Source organism: Lacerta agilis, chromosome 17, assembly GCF_009819535.1.
Source record: "Lacerta agilis isolate rLacAgi1 chromosome 17, rLacAgi1.pri, whole genome shotgun sequence".
In the NCBI taxonomy this organism is placed as follows: Eukaryota; Metazoa; Chordata; class Lepidosauria; order Squamata; family Lacertidae; genus Lacerta; species Lacerta agilis.
The window spans coordinates 14,759,934-14,780,126 of NC_046328.1; the positions used below are offsets into that span (position 1 = coordinate 14,759,934).

Below are 20,193 nucleotides of genomic sequence, written 5' to 3' on the forward strand. Positions count from 1 at the left end.
CCAGAGGCTCTCTTGCTGCTTCCTCCTTAGAGGAAAGTAAAAGGGATGGGTTCTTTTCTCCCTGATATGGGTGGACTGTGTGTGGGCAAGTAACAGGCCTACTAAGCAAGTGATCACTTTTAGGCTCAAAGGAGATTAAAGTGCCAGTGGCTGCAGCCAAGCGGAGGTTTATTCAGTTGTTGTTCCAAAAATGCAGATAATTTAAAACAGAAAAGCAGAGAATTACCTGTCCAGAAAGAATAATCAAAACAGAACTGGTCTCTCCCAGTCGTATCTTTTTTTGCTTTTGTCCAGTGGGAAGTTCCTCTGGCCTCAGTCCCATGGCAAGAGGTGTAGAACCCCTTGATTTTATGAAGGACCAGGGAACTGTTATAAGGGGGGGGGAATAAGGGGATTGGCTTTTGCTGCCGAACTCCCCAAGGGACCAAGCCCCCTAAGTCCATGATCAGTGAGAGATCAATTGATGGGGACAAGATCCATAGAAAGCAAGGCAGATCTTTATTTTTCTGTTGCAACAGAGTTCCCTCCCCTCCTTGCAAGGAGGTAGGAGAGACCCAGAACAATGGTGTACAAGCCCCTATAAAGACTTTTGAAATTGCCCACCCTGTAACCCAAGACCATCCCCCAAAACATCATACATACATCACAGAAGGAGGCGGTCCCCAGCAGAAATTTAAGAGTGTTGCTTCTCTCCAGTCTGCCAGGATACCTGATAATGCCTTACTTGATTGCATTTTCTGGGTAGCCTGGCCATTCCTTTGAGATGATAAACACTTTAGTTCCTGAATCTCTTACACATATTGATAGTTAACAGATACTTGCCAGACTGTATTTGCAGGGAGGTGTAAGCCCCTACAGTCCAAAGACAATTGGAAAGCTTTTCCCATTTCCTTCCTCCTTGCAGAGAAATATTAGAGGTCAATTTGGGAGAGTCAAAATGGCTTCAGGATTGCTCTCCTGTACTATTTCCGACACGTAGTTTATATACTTATGTGTTTGCCTTCTACATTTATGAACATTTATTCTATAATTGAGACCTTAGAATTCTTATAACCACCCTGGAAGTGGAGTGAACTTTTGGTGCTTAGTAGCAGGTGTGTTCTGCTTTAGGCGAGACCTTTTGGTCTCCCTGGATAGCTCAGGATGTAACATTTTCCTGGTTTCAGGCAGCCCTGCTGCTGTAGGATCCTATACCTGGCTCTTTGCAGGACCTGCTACTGACTGGTAACTTCTAGCATTAGCAGCTCCTGTTGTAGCCCTTCACTAGGATTTGCCTGACAAAGTTTCCTCGGGACCCAAAAAGAAAGGCAGGAAGTGCCCTCTGTGTTCTTTTGTACACAGTAGTAATTTGGGTACAATTACTTGAAGGCCCACAGAAGTACGGGTTCTCAAATAGCAGGGAACAAGGCTGGGGCCATGTTGGAGTCATCCTACAGCAGTGTCAGTGGGAAGGTAGCAGACCTTCCATTACAGCTCTTTTGCTGCAGACAATTTCCATGTCCACACTGAGTTATATTATAGAGAGTATTTTGTCTTTTCCAAATGTGTCCTTTCTTTCTTTCTAGTGGATTATGGGTGAAGCCTTTTATTGAGTGGTTCTAAAAAGTACAATGTGGCTTAGGCAGGTCAGCCTAAAGACAGCCTTGCTTCCCTTCTGAAACAACTGCTGAGTTAGCAAGTACACTCTCACACTCGTTCCTGGCCTTTTATTTTTGGGAAAGAGCAAGAGTGGGTGGATGGGCAGGTGGTAGGTAGAGATGTTCCCATGTCCAGAGAGGCGCTTCTGATTGACCAGGTGCTTGACTTTTGAGAGTCATCAGTGCCTGAGCTCAAGTTGGCTGACTGTTTTGTGTGTGTGTGTGTGATCCTACAGGTTGCAATTTCCCCAGCTGGCCCTGAGGCGGAGGTTGGGCCAGCTGAGCTGTATGTCTAGGCCCGCTCTGAAACTCCGTTCTTGGCCTCTGACTATTCTCTATTACCTTCTGCCTTTTGGTGCTCTTAAACCCTTGACCAGAGTGAGATGGAGGCCTATGAGCAGGGTAAGTGATTGCAGGTTTGTACTGCGCTTTCTGATGCCTTATTTGGAGGAGGAGGGTGGCTGTTAGCAGGGAGAAAAGGCTGAAGTAGAGCTGGCGTATGGAGCCCTTCCCCTGCCACCCCTTTCTCAATCACATCACTAGCATCTTACTTCTGTGCTTGGAGAGCATTTCCTTCTAGTGGATAATTTCATCTGCTAGCCTCGTGTGGAAGTTATGTGTGGAGTCAGCTCCTAGAGAGAGAATGAGAGGGAAATGCTGGGTAAGCCAAGGTGCATTTATTATGATGTGAAGATGGATGTTTGCTTACGCCATCCATGGCTGCTGAGAGGGCAGGGACCCTCACTGGGCACTGTGATATTTTGGGAGATTGAGGCTGCACATGTTGCAGGAATGCTTTGTTGCATCCCTTCATGCAAACATGTCCATGCCAGACCGCTGTGGGTGTGCAATATGTGAAAGGACACTGTCAACGTGTATAGTATAGGAGTTTTTAAAACAAGACATTTGTGCCTTAGTCATGCTGGTATTACAAGCATATTGTGCCATTATTTTGAATATAGTTGTGCAGTGCCAGGAAACTGCTGGGCAGGAGTCTACCTTCACAGCCATTTCATTCCCCCCCCCCTTTTTAAATGGGAATAGTGTTGCTGAGAAGAAGAATTAGCTGAAAAATCATTAGCGTGGTCTTCAGAGTGGCTATTGCTCACTTGCTTTTCGGTCCAACTACTCTTATTTTAAAGCTGACTTTCCTCCTTCATCTTAAGTCCATTTCAGGCAGCCACAAGAGAATCTTATGAGCAGGCAGTCATGGCTATAAACCTCACATCCTTTTTTCTCCAGGGAGCTCAGGGTGGTGTATATGGAGGTTCTCTGATTTTATCGTCACAACCAGTGCTTTTTTTCTTACAAAATGTTTAGGGGTACAGTACTCTTATTTTGACTCAAGAAAATCACCATTTTATAGTTCAAATTGGGAAAATACAGTACATGGACAAAAGTACAAAGATTCGCAAAAAAAATTAGGGGTATGCATACCCCTGCGTACCCCCCAGAAAAAAAGCACTGGTCACAACTACCCTGTAAAGTAGGCTAGGCAGGCAGAAGGATTATTTTCTTTCTCCTCTACTGCACAATATTGAATTCTATTAAAGTGATTTTGGCCACTCAACAGTTGCCTCCAACAGCCTTCCCTTCAGAGTGTCTGTTTTCCCTCTATGCATGCAGCACTCTACATTTGAACACCCACCTTCCAAACTGAAGTGGGCCTGTTGCATGCTTCTGAAACAGAACTGTGAATAAAAAGGAGTGGTGGCAGGGAGATGCCTAAAAGAACAGAATCTGCTGACAAGGAGCTGCTGGCTAATGCATAGCCCACCAGCAGTTTTTAATGGGATGCTGTATGTTGCAGTGCGTGGTTTCCCCAAATGTGTAGCTTTTCATTTTTTCCAAATGGTAGAGCAGAAGCTCACCTGAGAAGAACAGGGTGTATGTGTGTAGCAAACTAGTGGCCCTGAGTTAGTCTGGGTCCTTCTAGGCCTGAGGAACTTACCTGGTAAATATCAGAGAACACATGATGAATCAAAATGGATGCCAATAATGGAAAAAGTTCAGCTGATTGAAATGTTTGGTGAATCACAGTGGCAATTAATGTGAGATCTTGGGAGATGATATGGACCTGATGTAAGGTTAAAGAAAGCTTCATTCCTAATAAGATAGTAAAAGGAGCAGTAGCACAAGTGAGTTGTTTTCAAGAGTATGTTGGAATGTGTCAAAGTGACCCCAGTAAAGGCTTGCCAAAAAAATAAAGGGAACATAAGAACATAGCAAACAGCCTATGTTTTGTCTTCACTGATTGGCAGTGGCTCTCCTGGGTTCAAAGCTGAGGACATTCCTAGCCCTACCTGGAGATGCTGCCATTGAGGCTTGAACCTGAGGGCTTCATGATGCAATGCAAGTGCTCTACTACTGAGCTACTGTACTACAGAGCTACAGGTCCCAGTTACACTTTCCCCTACTCAGATTACGGGCACCCATAATCTATTACTTAGGTAGGGTCGCCAACCTAACTGATGAAATTGACATAAAAGCTGGTGTTGCCAATCAGTAAGCTAGGAGGATTCTCCCTCCTGCACTTGCTCAGACCACAAGACTCGTTGGCCCCTGACAACTTTATTCCGAAATACTGTAGGGAACTTGGAAATCATTTTAAAGAATAGTTGCGCTGGAGAAAGTAAGGCTAGGAAATAATAAGTCTTGGATTCTTATTCAAATTACTCTGATTGCTTAGTCAAGGCAAATATAATGCTCTTCTTAATCCATATTATTTTCTAACTGCTATATTGCTATACTAGATTTCTAGTCTTTCTTTGAAGGTCATAATATTATCTTCTGTATGAAGAATAATATTATTTTCTGAATGAAGGATTGTGGATCAGCAAACCAGTTTGTTTGTATCAGTTGCCATCTTGAGTATGTGGTCTTTATCACCAGCTATACTTTGCCCTCTGGCTAACCCACCGGGTTGCTGAAGTGCACATTTGAAACCCAGATGACACCAGCACATTAACACCAAGTGCTTCAGATGGGTTGCACACCCTTTTGATCATAAGGGAGCTTGAAAAATTCCGGAGATATAAAAAGTAGCTTTCTTTCCGCTTCCTGGCTCAGTTTTCAGGGTGTTCTGATGAGTGAAATAAAGTGGCATTTCTTTTAAGGAGAAAGATAAATATTTTCCTATTTTTATGAGGAGCCTCATAATTAGAAATGTTGAAAATTGCTGAACTCATTCTGTCCCCAGTGAAAGGACATGAGTTGTCCTGTATTATCCAGAGTATACAAGCTGCAGTGGCAACAGGCTGGTGTGTCTGTGTGCCATGATCACAGCGCAGTTCCAAGCATTTTCCCTCTGAACTCAGCTGAGCAAATACAACCCTAGACACCTCCCCCACCCGTCCTGTAGGCATTGTTCCTCGCCTGACATGGCTGTGCCAATAGCTAGCCATGTAGGAAACTGCAGATTCAGGAGAATAGGTCTGTGGAAGTGGCTGCTGGGGCACCCTGCTCTTCCTTCCTAAGCCAGAAAGCCATTGAATGGCTTTGCCCAGTGATGATGGCAGCCAGGATGCACCTGTGCACCAGCCAGACCTTTTCATCATACCAGCAGTCTCTGTACTTATCCTAAAGTAATGACCCCTGACCTGAAATATTGGTGCCTAATTATAGACTGTCCTTATATCCACAGGAACTCATACTAGAAGGGCTGGAGTGATCAACCAATGCATTACCTTCTGGGGGTTTTGACTACAGCTCCCATCATCCCTGACCAATGGCCATGCTGACTGGGGTGGATGGGAGTTGTAGTTCAAAATATCGGAAGGGCAGTCAGACCATTGGTCTATCTAGCTCAGTATGAAAGCGTGGTCTTTATCAAGGGGGATAAAGGTAGCTTGGCAAGATTTGCTATTGAAAGATCCATTCTGGCTAGTTTTGTGGTGCTCTGCTTTTTTTCTTTTCTTTTCAGTAAGCAATTTACAGACAGTGGTATGGCTCTTCTAGTCTCTGCCATGTTGAGAGATTTTCTTTTCCCTGCTCTGCATCCCTCAAGAGGAATGCCAGGGGTTTCAGGATTAACCAAGGGGGGATTTGAAGGAATTAGCTACAGCAATTTCCTCAAGCCTTGCTGCCTACAGATAATCCTGCAGTATTTTAACCTGTTCCCACCCTGTTCTGACCTAGATCTTATCCCTGCTTTACAGTTAGCCCCCCCCCCACACAGAATACAAAGCAACCTCCTTCACCTCCTTGCCAGTCACAGCAATTAATCAGGAATATAGCTAAGATGTGTTCCAGTTGCACAGAAGCAGCAGAATGCAGGATTCTCGCATCAAGGTCTGGGTGCTGGTGCAAATGGAACCATGGCCTCCTTGTTCTAGGGGCAAGTCCCACCCCCTGCATCATATCCAGGGTAGCTGCTTGTGCTGCCACAAAGTCCTCACTAGCCAAAAGAGTTATTTAGGGGTAGAAGGGGTACTGGGCCACCACTAGCCCCTTCTACCCTTCCTTGAGAATGTGTATGAGCTCCATGGGTTTGTTTTTCCAGTACAGCAGTCAGGGAACTGTTACTTTGGGGAAGGGCTGCAGTTCAGTGGCAGAGCGTTTGCCTTGCATGGAGAAGGTCCCAGCTTCAGTCTAGAGCAGCATCTCCAGGTTGGACTGGGAGAGATGTCTGAGGTTGAATCCCCAGAGAGCTGTTGCTGCTGGTCAGCGTGGACAGTACTGAGCTAGATGGACTAAGGGCCTGACTGTGTTAGGCAGCTACTGCTGTTCCTATATACTTTTGCCAAGACACGACATCCTCAGAGATGTGAAATTGCTCATGGTGCCCCCCAGCGGATGGGCATCCTGAAGCCACATGAGGCTCTTTCAAAAGTTGTTAGCCGCTGCTGAGTTTCCCCTCCTCCCAACCTTACTGCCTAATCCAGGGGAGAGAACCAGTCATCTATTTGAGGTGCATATGCTATGAGGATATGCTCAACATAGCTCAGTTGGTAGGGCATGAGATTCTTAATCTCAGGGTTGTGGGTTCAAGCACCACACTGGGTGAAATATTCCTGCATTGCAGGGAGTTGGGACTATCATGGTTTCTCCAGCACTTTTTGGACTATACCTCCCATGATCCCATGCTAGCTGGACCAGTGGTCAGCGATGATGGGAATTGTAGTCCAAAAGCTGCTGGAGCCCCAAGTTTGGGAAACCTTGGACTGGATGATCCTTGTAGTCCCTTCCAATTCTGTGATTCTATGAATGGAGCTTTCATGGTTAGACCAAAATGTGGAAGCTGCCATGATCATTATTTGGGTGTTTGTTTGTTTGTTTTGTGTGTGTGTGTGTGTGTGTGTGTGTGTGTAAGAACCCCATGTTAATTAGCCTTTAATTGCCAGCTTTTTTACATCCAGCCTTTCCACCTCTGTAGATCAGTAGAGGGTGCATGGGAAATTACATTCTCCTCCCAACATACTCCCTCACCAGCAGTCTCTGATCTCTTGCATTAAAATTAGCCAAGGGCAGGTTTTCAGTTGTTTTTTTCAGGTGAGCATGTGTCATGAAGTAGCTCCCATCTTTCTCCTCTGTTTTTAGGTTTCCCTGTACAAATCTGTGCCAACGCGACTCCTTTCCCGAGCCTGGGGGCGCCTGAACAGTGTTGAGCTGCCCACCTGGCTCCGGAAGCCGATCCTCAGCCTATACATCTGGACGTTTGGTGTCAACATGAAGGAGGCAGCTGTGGAAGACCTTCACCACTACAGAAACCTTAGTGAGTTCTTCAGGCGTAAGCTAAAGCCCCAAGCCCGACCCGTCTGCGGCATCCACAGTATGGTAAGTGGCAGAGATGTGAGGGGCAGTGGTGTTGAGTTTATGGAGAAGCAGTAGCCTCACTGCTGATGGACACCATCGAGGCTCTCTCCCACCCAACCTTTAGATGAGTTTCTTTGCCAAGTTAACTGCATCAGACCCGATTCACTGGAGCTGGTGAATATGGGCTGTTTGAAAAGGCCTCTTTCAGGTGTTTTGATGCTTAATTCTGATGGCTGCTGTGGTTTTTATGCCAATATTTTGATTTATGCTAATTTTTTTTTAAAATTAAGTGTTTAGAGAAGTGGCAGATGCTAACACAAGAATTTTTGGTGCTGTTTGCTCCCTGTAGATCAGTCCATCCGATGGCAAGATTCTCAGCTTTGGACAAGTGAAGAACTGTGAAGTGGAGCAAGTAAAAGGCATCACTTACTCACTGGAGTCCTTCCTGGGTCCACGTGCTGATAAAGAGAACTGTAAAAGCAAGCCAGGTAAGTGCACACAGCCACACTTTGGAGGTCAACATCATTCCACTGGACTTGGCATATGTAGAGGACCAACCACTGCATGCCATGTAATAGCTGCATTGGGCCCTGACTGGGCAGTCATTGAGCCACCCCTTCCTCTTCCTCCTTGCAGCTGCTTCTGTCTCACCTACAGCTGCCTACGTTCCTGTTTTGTACATTGTGTTGAAGCCTCAAAAGCCATTTTACTCTTTATTCCTCTAGCCTCCTCATTCCAAAAGCGGCTGGTAACAAAGGACTGCAATGAGCTCTATCACTGTGTGATTTACCTGGCGCCTGGAGATTACCACTGCTTCCACTCACCGACCGACTGGAAAGTGTCTCACCGGCGTCACTTCCCAGGTAGGCCAGGTTTCCAGAGATACACAAGCAGTGAAAGGTTTCTGCTAAACACTGCATTTTAATAAATATTTGTCGGTCAAGTCATGTCCCTTCCAACTCTGTGATTCTATGTAAAATCCAGTGGTTCCTGAACCAAGAGTCATTTGATGCTGGTCATCATCCTTCCTTTGAGAAGCACCATGATTTACCAGGAAGTGTTCCCATCTCTAAGTGCTTCTCAAATTATTATTTCTGCAGGATTTTAAGTGGAAAAATGGTTGTGATCACGCTTGTACAATGAGTGATTGGATTCCCTCCCTCCCTTACTGCCCTTACAAAAGTACACCAATGTTTGTTGCTCCTGGGTGTCTAACTTAATTTTAAAACTACCAGGTAATAAATGGCCATACCTTACAATTTGGGGCTTCTCCAGCCCAAAGCCTCACCTGTGTCTTAATGCAGGAAGACTGTCTTACAGAGCTGAAAGCTTCTTCATTCAAGCTGTTTCTAAGAATTTGCTTTCATCCTCAAAACAGTGGCTAGGGAAATAAAAAGGTGCCTCTGCCCATTTTTCTCCTTGCTTCCCATAGGCTCCCTGATGTCTGTGAATCCAGGGGTTGCTCGCTGGATCAAAGAACTCTTCTGCCATAATGAACGCGTTGTACTCAGTGGCTACTGGAAGCATGGTTTTTTCTCTCTGACTGCAGTAGGAGCCCAAAATGTGGGATCAATCCGCATCTATTTTGATCAGGTGAGTCGAGCCTTTCAAACACTTGAGAGGGAGGAGTCATTGTCCCATGTGCCCTCACCATTTAGAATGCAAGTGGAACGGTGACACTTGAACTGTGCTGAGCTGCCCATTGCTGTCCCACCTTCGCAGTTTCCAAAGTAACTCAGGACCCCAGACCTTTTCTGGATAAGGGCCTGCTCTAGACATTACGCAGGAGGGGCCAGAGCTCAATGGTAGGAATGAAAAGGTTCCAGGTTCAATCCTTGGAAGCATCTCTGGCCAAAAAAAAAAAGGACCAGGTGGTAGCAAGTGATGGGAAGGGGCAACCCAATTCCCTGTTGGAGGGAGCTCCCCCCCCTCCCAGGAGCTGCTGCTGCCAGTCAGAGGAAGTGGACAAATAGCCTGAACCTGGTAAAAGGCTGCTTAATATTTTCAGGGGGGGCATGTTGATGGTAGGATCACTTGCCCAGCCTGTGAGCAATCACTTGGGACATATTAAATGACTGTAATAATCCCAGCTCCTGAGGAACTGTAGAACTATAAAACCATTTCTTGTTGTTAATTCCCCAGCGAGTGAGTGCCCCTACCTCCTTTTGCATAGCTGAATTGATTTTCTTTGTTCTGCTCCCAAGTTTCCAACTTGGTTATGGAACTGAGTGCAACTTCAGTCCTGCAAGGCAGCAGGTGGGAGTGGGTGTTCTTGAACATCCTGCGAACAATTCATAGGTTCCTGGAAAGAGGCTAGTGTGGTTTTGGCGGCAACTGTGTCACTGTGAATACATGCAAATTGGGCCTTGAGCGAGGTTTTAAGTAGCCTCTTGCCTCATTGCCCATGGTGAACAAGAACCTTCTTATGGTGACCAGGCAGGCAGGCACCACAAAAATGCCTCCCTCCCTGCGCTTCATCCACAAATGTCTAAAGTAGCCAGTGGTTGAGTAACAAAACGTTACAGGCTTCTTTGCAAGGCACAGAGGCAAATGACTTCCCTCCTGGAGTCCTTATGTAACACCTCTTTTCTTCTCTCCATGTGCAGGATCTGCGTACAAATAGCCCCAGCTACAGCAAAGGCTCATACAATGACTTCAGCTTCGTAAACAACAACAATCATGAGGGCATCCCCATGAGGAAGGGAGAACATTTAGGAGAGTTTAATCTAGGCTCAACCATCGTCCTGATCTTTGAGGCACCGAAGGACTTTAATTTTTATCTGAAGCCTGGCCAGAAAATCCGCTTTGGAGAGGCCTTAGGATCTCTCTAGAGACTCCACTGCCAGGGGGGCTTTTTATATGCAACAGGGACTCAATTCGTAAAAGGAAAAGTTTCTCTAAGGTGGGAGTATTGCTCAGCAGGACCTGAGTGAGGAAACTAAAGCCCCCTTGTTCTTAGAACGAGGGGTGCCAGCAGTGCATTCCCACCATGAGAGCTGCAGACATATCAGGGATTGTGGCCTTTAAGAATGTTGACCAGGGTGGCTTTTCTGCTTCTTCCCTGTGCCTGCAGAAATAGACATTTCTCCCTAAGATGCCATTTTCAGCCTGCTTTTGCACCAAATGATGAAGTCTTGGTTGAAATGCTGCAGGTAGAGGGAGGAAGTAGAGCAGAGATTCCTGCTTTCAAGGGATACTGTCAGATTGACCCATGCTCCATATTTTCTAATTATGTCTCTCACCCAGCCGTATTCTCAATTTATGTTTCACACCAGACTGAACAGTCCAATGCCAAAACCAGGAGACTCAGCAGAGTGGAATATAGAAACATTAAAGAGTTCATCTGGGTGTGCCATTGTTTTAGAAACCTCTCTTATAAATCTGGTACTATCCCTTTAAAGCAGAAGTCTGCACTGTATTTTTAAACCTCAAACACTGTGTCCACATTCCACATTTGACTTGATCTTGTTTTTGTTTTTAGGAAGCCTGTTTTATTTGTAGCTCGAGCTCACTCTAACCCGGCCATTCTGTATTGCTATTCGGGCCTTAATCTTTTTTTGTTTTGTATGGGAAATATCTAGTCTCTTGTTAAGCTGGGGACGTGAAAGAAACCCAATTAATTTTTTTCCTCTGCAAAGGCAGTGGGAAGTCTCTTGCTGTGGGCAGCAGTGAAAGCCTCTTTCCTCTCCCTGCGCAGCTACTGCCAACTTGCCAGAACCCGAGGACTGGGGGAGAAGATCCTGTCAGCCCAGGTCTTCCTAAAAAGCAAAAGGAGTAATCCTCCTTTTCTCATGTGTGTTAACCATTTTTCCCACTCTTTGCTGGACTTGCAAAATACTTAAAAGCCAAATTTGCCATAGCCAGCTTGAGAGTTCCATTCTGAACCTTCATCCCACACATCTAAGGCGGTTCAGTGGCAAAATATTAAGCACTGCTGCGTAGACCAATAATAAGGGGAATCTTAAAACTTACTATGCCTTTTTTTCCTGGGAGGGGATTCATAGAAATTGGTGCCAAAGGGGGGGGGGCAGTTGATTGGTTTATTTATGATGTCTGTGTTTTGTTCTTGACCTCAAGAAACCAAGTTGTGAACATGGCTGAGGCTCACGAGTGTTGAGCTCATTTGGCTTTAAAACTGCATCCCTCCTCCTAAGTCTCCTCCTTATGCTTTCCTTGCTTTAGTCTTACCTTGTACATACACACAACCACAAGAGAGAAGCTGCCCCTTTTAACGAGTACAGCCATAAGAAGCGAAGCCAAGGCACGTTAGAAAAAGGAGCAAGTCTTCGAGGCGTGTGCCATTTGAGGCATGGATTTTTCCAATGATAGTGGCTCCCATCACTGATGCTGATGAAGGGCAGATAAGTGGCCTTGGTGATGATGGCTGGTCATCCATCCTTCCTATCTTTGCACAGTGTGAAGGTGGGTTTTCTAACCAGCTAACTGGCCTGTTTAACCATAGGATAGAATGATGGGTCACAGCTCCTCTATTAGTGCATCATCAGAAAAGGCAAAACTACCGAAAGGGGGTAAACTTTGCTCCATCCATTGCTCTTTCAATTGCTTCCACTTGGCTGCTTTGCCAGTTCCTCTTTGAGCTTTAATTTCTTGTTACTCTGCTTGCGGAGCGGTACTGAAGGTTCTGCTGCTTATTGAGGACAAGGAAATTCTGCTGGATGAACTTCCCGGTCTAGGGGAGGAGATTGTGGTGGGGGCTTGAGGCTGCTGAGAGCCAGAGGAGGTCACATTGATCCTAAGCAAAATGGGAGTGGGTTTCTTAGTGACGCTGTGAATTTCTCCTGCACGGAGAATCCATTTAATTTTTCAACTGTATCAGTAGCACAGTATTTTTGTATGTCAAAATGTACAACTTAAGGACATTAACTCATTAATTGCAAACGTTTTAAAATAAAAACGAATGACTTACCGTGGCTGACTTTTTAAAAGAAAGCATTTGACTGCTGTAGAGAGACATGCTAACTACCTGCAGTACAATCCTGTGCATGTCAATGTTACTTACTCCCAGGTAAATCTGTTATATTGGATTGCAGCCTCCACCAGTGTTTGTTCAGCTAACAGGGTGGAGGCTCCTCTGCCACCCCCCACCCACCTCCCGCATAGCAAAGGGACAACGTCCAGCCATCCCACTGCATATCATGCAAACAAGTGAGTCCAAGATGCTTAAGTGCTAAGAGCCGCTCGAATATCCTGGACACGTGTGACGTAGGACTCCATTAGCTGTCGCTCTTCTCCCAGTATGTGCTTGAGGGAACTGATCTTCACTTTCAGCTGCAAAGAAACGAGCACAAAAAGAGGTGGTTTGGAGAGGCAGCCTGGCTCAGGCCCCAGCTAGTGTGAGAGACAGCCATCTGTGCTCTCGAGAAATTATTCCTAGCCTCCCTCATCCAAAAATCTTGCTTTGAGCTACAACACACAAAACATGCACAAACTGCTAGGGTAGCTCTAGCTCCCAGACCAATCCCAAATGGAGTAGGTCTATGCAATTCTTCTCAAAAGTGGTTTGGGTGGTGGAAACTTCCAACTAACAGAAACTTAACTTACTCACAAGCAGATAGGCCATTTCAAAGCGCTAAGCTGATGCATCTTGATTTATAAGTAAATTTATATTTCCCCTTTTTGTCTGCCACATGCAACCACGTACCGTAAGTAAGAAACAATGTCACTGGGGAGCTTTGCTACAGCAGGGATGCCAACTTGAATAAAATATGGGGGAGGGCATGTGAGCCACACCCCGCTTAATCAATCAAGATGCAGTGCGCGCACACCATTTGAATGGCAATGCCCATCAACTTTGGGGGGTCCAGCCCCCTCACATATTTTATGGAGGGTACCAAAGGGACCTCAGCTCATGGGAGTTTGCTCTAATACTACAGGCCCACCTCCTCCAGATTCTCCAGAGCATGCTGAGCTACCAAGTAGTTTATTTAATCAATACCCTCTAGTTACTGTTACAGGTAGGTAGCCGTGTTGGTCTGCCATAGTCGAAACAAAATAAAAAATTCCTTCCAGTAGCACCTTAGAGACCAACTAAGTTTGGTTTTGGTATGAGCTTTCGTGTGCATGCACACTTCTTCAGATACACTGAAACAGAACTCACCAGACCCTTATATATAGTGAGAGGGTGGGGAGGGGTATTACTCAGAAGAGTGGTAGGAATGGGTCACTGGCTGATAGGTGAGGTAAACCTCTAGTTACTAACCAGCATAGTAATGCCTATTACAAGAAACTAGCATCAGATACTGGGATACGTTCTTTTAAAAGTGCAACCAGCAAAACTTTATGAGAAGCAAATCCTGAAATAGGAAAATTGGGTATTTTGTGGCAATGGGGTGGGCCCCAGAGCAATGCAGAACAGAGAAGACATGGAGGCTCCCTCCAGTCTCACTATAAACACTTTCTTGCTCCAGATTTTCACACCATCTCAGTCCTAGAGCTGAGAGAATAATGGCAGAAATGGTGACAGCAGCAGGGGAATAAAGGTTTTACTCTTCTTTACAATGCCCTTTGGGTAATGTGTGGACTTCTCTGCAGCCATTTAATTTTGCTTCAGTGGCCGCAGGGAGAACTTCTTGTTTGTACCTGATCCAACTCTTCTTGTACTTGACGCACAGCCACCTGTTCTTCATCCCCTGGTCTCATCTCCAGCCACTTAAGCAGAATGCGCTGTTGCCGCTGGCAGGACCTGGAATAAAAAGCCAGAATGTCACCCTGTTCTGGCCAAATGAAAGCAAGGCCGGGGATCCAATCCCCACCACTTTCCTCTATTAGGACCAATGCAACCATCTGCACCTACAGGATTTGCAATGGTTTAAGTGAGCCCTGTGCAAATGTTTCCTCCTCTATAAACCTGTCAGGTTGGTTAACCCAGCCCATCCACTCCAGTTGCTTTGCCTTCACAATAATGCCCTCTGTCATTATCTGCAGTAGGACTGCCTTGAACAAATCCTGCCTGATCCCAGTATCTGTCTACAGAACTACTTAATTACAGAGCACTATTGATGTTTCCTTACTGTGGTTTACTGGGGAAATTGGACCATAAGAACTATTACACTAAGATTACCAGATTTTTTTCAATGAATCTGGGGACACTTTTCAACTTCAATTGATTTTGTATGGGGGCTGATTTGTAAATCTGGGGACTGTCCCCGGGAAACGGGGATGTCTGGTAACCTTATATTACACAGATGGCAAAGAATCTTTTTCCGTCCTTGTGGCCAACCTTCCAGACTTTGCATGCCAGCAATAGGTGGGGACAAAAGGAGTGGGCTGAGCCAAAGTGTACAGGGCCAGGGCTAGTTCACATAAATCTCTCACCCACACATACACTCTTGCTCCCCTCCCCTGCAGTTAGGTTTGTGGGGGAAAGCATTTCAGGAGCAACAGGAATCCTTAAGCACTATGATACCACTTTAAACAGTCATGACTTCCCCAAAATAATTCTGGAAGCTGAAGTTTATTAGGGGTGCCGAGATTGCTAGGAGCCCCTCTTCCTTTCCCAGGGCTACAATTCCCAGAGTTCCCTGGGAAGAGGGATGGATTATTAAAAGACTTTGGGAAGCGTAGCTCTGGGAGGGGAATAAGGGTCTCCTAGAAACTCTTACCAAATCACAGCTCCCAGAATTCCTTGGGGGAAGCTAGCATCATAACGCTTTAAATGTACAGGGTAATTGCGGCCTTGGTTAGGGCATTTTTCACCTTCCCTTTCCTGAATTTGTTAGTGTGCGAAGGGAGCCAGCCCTTGGCTATGCCTACAACTTGCTCTGAAGTCATCAACAGTTAAGAGAGGCATGGAAGAGTATGCTGGAAGGGAATTGTGTCCCTCCCTGCACCCACCAACACAGCACACTACAGCAGTGGCCCCTTCCAGCTAGGATTTCCTGAACTGATCTCTCCTTCCCAGAAGAAACACAGAAGCCCAAACACGCATTGCAAAGTGGGAGAAGTAGTGGTGTTTGGCTACGTACTTCAGCTCCTGCTGATTGTGGTGGTAGAGTTGCATTTTCTTTCCAATAACCTGGAGCTCAGTTCCCAGCTGTTTGTGAACTGCCAGTGCCTCCTTAGTAAAACCCTCTGTTGCCTTTTCTGGTTCTTTGGTTCCTCCTAAAATGAAAAGGAAGACAGTGTGGGTTTTGGAATCCCTCCGAGCAGTTTCTGCTTCCTTCTCTGTAGCCGCCATATTAACTGTGGGTCATCTGGGAGGGATCACATCTCACAAGACACATGCCCCCTTACTCTTGTTGCAGAAGCAGCAAAAATGGGAGGGCACACATTTACACCCAGGTAGGAGGACAAACCTCCTGGAAAGCCACTGCACCCCTGGCCTCAAAACAAGCAGCCCACTTCCTTTAGGAAACAAAATGTCTCCCTGAAGGCAAAAAGAGCCTTTTGCTATTTGGGAGTGAGAAAAATGGGTCACTCATAGGACCATCATCATTACCTGCCCTTCTGCAAGTGGGATGGGGAGGAGGGCTCTCTCTCCTTGCAAAATCTTCAGGCAGGAGGAAATCTGCCCTTGGGTCTGCCAGCACTTTTTCCTTCCCAGTGGTTGGTCCTGGAGGGCTTGTGGAAGGCTCGACCTGAAAGGCAGGAAAACAAGAATGTTATTTAACCCTGTCCAGACACCACTCAGAGCTGTGCTTATGGATTTGGTGTTAAACAAACTACAAGGTACCCTAAGCCCTTTGGATGGAATGTTCTTATGATAAAAGGAACCCCACCGTAGAAACTGATATAGGGATAAGCTCTGTGCTACAGAACTGGGCTAGCAGAGAGACAAACACTTCTGAATCTGGGAACCTTCCAGAGTAATCAAAATCAGCAATCTGCCATGCTAGATGGGGTTTGGATGAAGCAGAAGTGGTGTCCCTCTGTCTAGCCTTGCTGGCAAGTAGTGCTGCAATGTGGTCAACCCAAAACAGGCCCTTTTGAGGGTGAAGAGGGGGTCAGGCCAGGATCCACTGAGCAAGCCCTGCTGCTGAATTTTTTTTCCTTCCACCCTGGTTGGTGCAATTAGCTAGACTGTGGATGTGGCTGATTGCACCACTCCATCAAGTCTGCCACTGCCAGCCAAGGGTTAGGATTGCAGTCTTAACTGGGAATTTGACTCAGGCAGATCAAGTGAGTGTAAGGCCACGGCACTACCACTGCATGAAGCAGCAAACAAGGTGTGAAAACTCACCATTCCTGGCCTCTCTCTTCTCCGTGTCATGAAGGAGGAAGGTGGCAACAGCTCCGGGTTTGGCTTTGGGAGGGCTGTGCTATCTGGCCAAGGGGGCGTGCACAGCACTGGAGCAGCCTGAGGAAGTGGGGGTGCTGAGAAGGGGCAACCGCTGAAGTGGGGTGGAGAAGGGACACTGCTTTGGGCAGATGACAAAAGGGCCGTAGACAGAGCAGGAGGGTGGCTTGGAGTCATTTTCTGCAAAGCCCCAGCAAGGCTTTCTAGTCTAGCAGAGGAAGACAAAGATCAGATTTGTTAGTTGTAGAAGAATCTGAAGCACACCAAGGAAGAATCTGGAAAAATCCCTCTTCCTGTTCCCTTCCAAGCTGCCAGAATCCACCTTTCTAGCTCAGGCACATTTTAAGCTTGCTCTACAAAGTAAAGTGGACTAAGTCCACCCACCCACCCACCCATCTCACCCCCAGCCCTTTCCTTTTTTGAACCAAGCAGAAGTTTTCCAAGAATTGGGAGGCACCCACAAGATTCCATGAGGAATTGTGGCCGTGTAGCTTTATGACTTGCATCAGAGCTTGTTGCAGAAGTCTTATTTTGTGAGTTTGGTACTCTGTTACACTCAGAATTCTCTATGCAATCAAATAAGAAGCATTGCTCCTTATTTCATCAACAGGATGGTTGATGGGCACACAAGTTTATACTAGTTTGAACATCCATTAAGTACCAAGATGGGGTGAGAATGTCATCCTGGATCTTCCCTTTCATTAGAGGTCTTGGGTAAAAGTGACCCTGAACTTGGCTGGTGGGAGTAGCCCCTATGTAGTCTTTGTTGTATTTATTAATTTGTTATGTTGGAAAGTTGAACATTCTTCCCTACCCATTCAAGTCAGGACCAGGCAGCTCTGCTCTCTCCAGAGATTGCAGCAGAAAGTCAGGTTTACGTGGCTGTAACCTGCCTTGGCGGGCCGCCTGCCTGTGGGGAGGATAGGAGGGAGGGTTAGAGGCCTTCTTAATCATAAAGTCCCTTTTTAGAATTAGAGAACACTGAGGTACATACATACCTTTTACACACTGATAATTATGCACAGGAGTGCCTACAAGCATGTTCTCAGCACTAATACTTCATTAAGAAAAGCAGGTTGACAGATGGATTTACTCAAGCAACTGTACCTATCACTTACAGCCTTACAAGTTTAAACAAAACCAAAGAGCCGGCACAGTTACTCTGAGGCTCGCTATTGAGAACTGAGTAATGATTCTAGTACTTCATGCCACTCAATAATCCTAAGGGACACAAGCCTTCTTTGCCTGCCCTTTGGCAAGTAATAAAGATTGGTTAGACTAGTCAATTTCAAGAGGATTTTTATTTTTATTATTATTACAACAGCAAATGACTGTGAGGGAGATGGGCAAACAGAGCCTTAGGGATAGCAGATGGCCCAGGAGAATCCCCAATGTTTCATTAAAAGTTTCCTGTGCATGACACCTTCCCTGCATAGAACAGAGAGAGAGAATAAGATCTGGAGAAGAGCGTCTAACCATCTGCTGCTGAGTGCCTTTTGCACTTTCCCCACTCTTTAAAATTAAAAGAAGCCTTCCTCTGTGCATATGCAGTGGCTTTCAAAATGGAGGCCACCGTGCAATTAATTCAGTTTGGTGGCTCAAGGGGAAGTGAGAGCAAGGAGGTTGCAGCTTTGCCTCTTACTCACAGCTCAGTCAGGATGGAATCTCCAGAAGCCTGGAAAATGTGGGCCTGGTGGTCACTCTGTGCAGGCCTCGGCATGGAACGAAGGCTCGTTCTCCCTCCAAGATCTCTGCTGGCTCTTGAGATTGCAGCAGGCACTGGCACTTGGAATGTCACTCGCTTCTTGAGAGGGCCCCCCGGAATGGACAGGCTGGGTTTCTGGCAGAGGGCCTTTAGTTTCCAGAGCATGGCGCACCGGTAGACAGCCTGGTGACGGTGGCAGGCAATCTGTGAGCACAAGGAAGAAGCACATGGCAGACTGGTGGGAAGGTGGTGCTGCAAAATTGAGGGCTGCGTGTGCCCTTCAGTCTGCTGCAAGGAGGGGCTGGGCAGGGGAAATGGAGAGTAGGAACTTGTTAATTTCTGTACTTCTTGGGGACCCTTCACCAAGCTGCTGTCCTTCCAGATGTTTTGGACTACAAATCTCATCAGTCCCAGCTCACAGAGCCATATAATGCTGGGGCTGATGAAAGTTATAGTCCAGAGTAACTGGAGGGCACCAGGCTGGGGAGCAGCAGTCTCTCCCAAATGCTTCAATCCAACATAGCATGTCAAAAGAGATTAAGAACAGAGCCAAAGGAAGAGCGGGGTAAGGTCTGAGCCAGGCACACCTGTGATGATGTCGCTCTCTGGCTCTGTAGTGCCCCCTAGAGGGAGAAGCAGGGCAGTGAACCTGACAGGACCTGCTTTGCCTATACTTGTCCCAGGAGTACCTGTGAGAGGGAGACGTGTGCTTCTATCTGTTGCTGTGGGGTGGAACCCCATAAGGGATCTGTGCTTCCTGCTTATGTAACAGAGAGGACAAGCCAGCACAGGCAACAAATATTTTCAGAAAACCCCCTATTCTGGAGATTAAAATTTGTTTAAAATTGTTTTTCACATTGTATTTTAAATTATTGTGACATGTCCCAAGACCATGGGGTGAACAGCTGGTAATAGAGCAAATAATTGTTAGTCATCATTGTGGATCTAACATGCAAAAAAGAAACCACTGTGTATGAAGCAGGTATCAACCTGTTGCGAAATAAAATGGGTAATGATGGTAAAGTTGTACAGATGTGAAATGAGAGGGAGCCACAAGAGGGGTCCCGTTCTTTTACCTTCACCTGATGCTGGGCCTGCAAGTGCCCTCGGAATTCCTTCATGCCAGCCGTGTACCTCAGGATGCGGGTCACACCCTCCCGCAGCAAATCAGCCCGGTAAATCTCCACAGCCCTTTCGATCCGACCTTTCTTGCGCTGCTGCTCCAGGACAAATCCCAGCCAAGCATCAAACACCTGCAGGCAAGACACATAGGTGACAGCGGCCGCACAGCCTCTCGTATTCATCAGCGACAAAGGAACCAGTAAAAATTCCCTTCAGAAAAAGCAAACAGGTTCAAGGAACTCAAATACACTTGCCAGTGCTGTTTTTTTTAAAGCTCTCAGAATTTCAAGTATAGATCCAAAACTGTCAGCAGTGTGGGAGGTGGTGCAAAAACATCCACAAGTGAGAGATTGATCTTCCCTATATTCTTGAAAACATTTTTTATCTCTGACATATGTAATGGAAATACATATATTAGCTGCAACTGCTGCGCTCCCTCTCAAGATATGATGCCCTAGGCTGAAGCAGCTCCTCAGCCCTGCCCAGAGGTGGAAGGCCCTTCCATGCAGTGCTGCTAGTAATAGAGATGGCACTGCCCTCCACGGCTGCTGGGAGATGCACAGCTGTAGCTGGAAACAGAGTATCCTGTGTCTCCACACTCCTCCTCCTCTTTCCTTGGTAATATGCACTTAACCAAAATACAGAAAGCCCCCTCCCACTCATGGAACGAGCTGTGTGATTCTTTAGATCCTGGCTTTGTAATCCAGCAAAGCGAGAGA

General features: G+C 46.3%; 2 protein-coding genes across 6 annotated transcripts in view; one reads left to right on the forward strand and one right to left on the reverse strand.

Moving 5' to 3' along the window:
- Positions 1-11,215, forward strand: part of PISD (phosphatidylserine decarboxylase) — a 38,408-nt gene extending 27,193 nt beyond the window's left edge. For 4 of the 5 annotated variants that reach the window (XM_033174423.1, XM_033174424.1, XM_033174425.1 and 1 more), the window contains 6 exons: positions 1,874-2,039; positions 7,176-7,412; positions 7,741-7,879; positions 8,117-8,254; positions 8,824-8,984; positions 9,998-11,215. In XM_033174423.1, coding sequence (XP_033030314.1) covers positions 1,874-2,039; positions 7,176-7,412; positions 7,741-7,879; positions 8,117-8,254; positions 8,824-8,984; positions 9,998-10,222 — 1,066 coding nt within the window. In that variant the 3' untranslated portion in view covers positions 10,223-11,215. The remainder of the gene's footprint in view (positions 1-1,873; positions 2,040-7,175; positions 7,413-7,740; positions 7,880-8,116; positions 8,255-8,823; positions 8,985-9,997) is intronic. The other variant, XM_033174426.1, reaches the window with a different exon arrangement.
- A 957-nt stretch (positions 11,216-12,172) lies between these two features.
- SFI1 (SFI1 centrin binding protein) overlaps positions 12,173-20,193 on the reverse strand; it is a 34,636-nt gene continuing 26,615 nt past the window's right edge. Inside the window, exons 26-34 of the mRNA XM_033136113.1 lie at positions 19,429-19,605; positions 18,294-18,556; positions 17,462-17,557; positions 16,505-16,855; positions 16,294-16,333; positions 15,850-15,988; positions 15,377-15,509; positions 13,992-14,094; positions 12,173-12,680 (exon numbers count right to left, since the gene is read on the reverse strand). Coding sequence (XP_032992004.1) covers positions 12,573-12,680; positions 13,992-14,094; positions 15,377-15,509; positions 15,850-15,988; positions 16,294-16,333; positions 16,505-16,855; positions 17,462-17,557; positions 18,294-18,556; positions 19,429-19,605 — 1,410 coding nt within the window. The 3' untranslated portion in view covers positions 12,173-12,572. The remainder of the gene's footprint in view (positions 12,681-13,991; positions 14,095-15,376; positions 15,510-15,849; positions 15,989-16,293; positions 16,334-16,504; positions 16,856-17,461; positions 17,558-18,293; positions 18,557-19,428; positions 19,606-20,193) is intronic.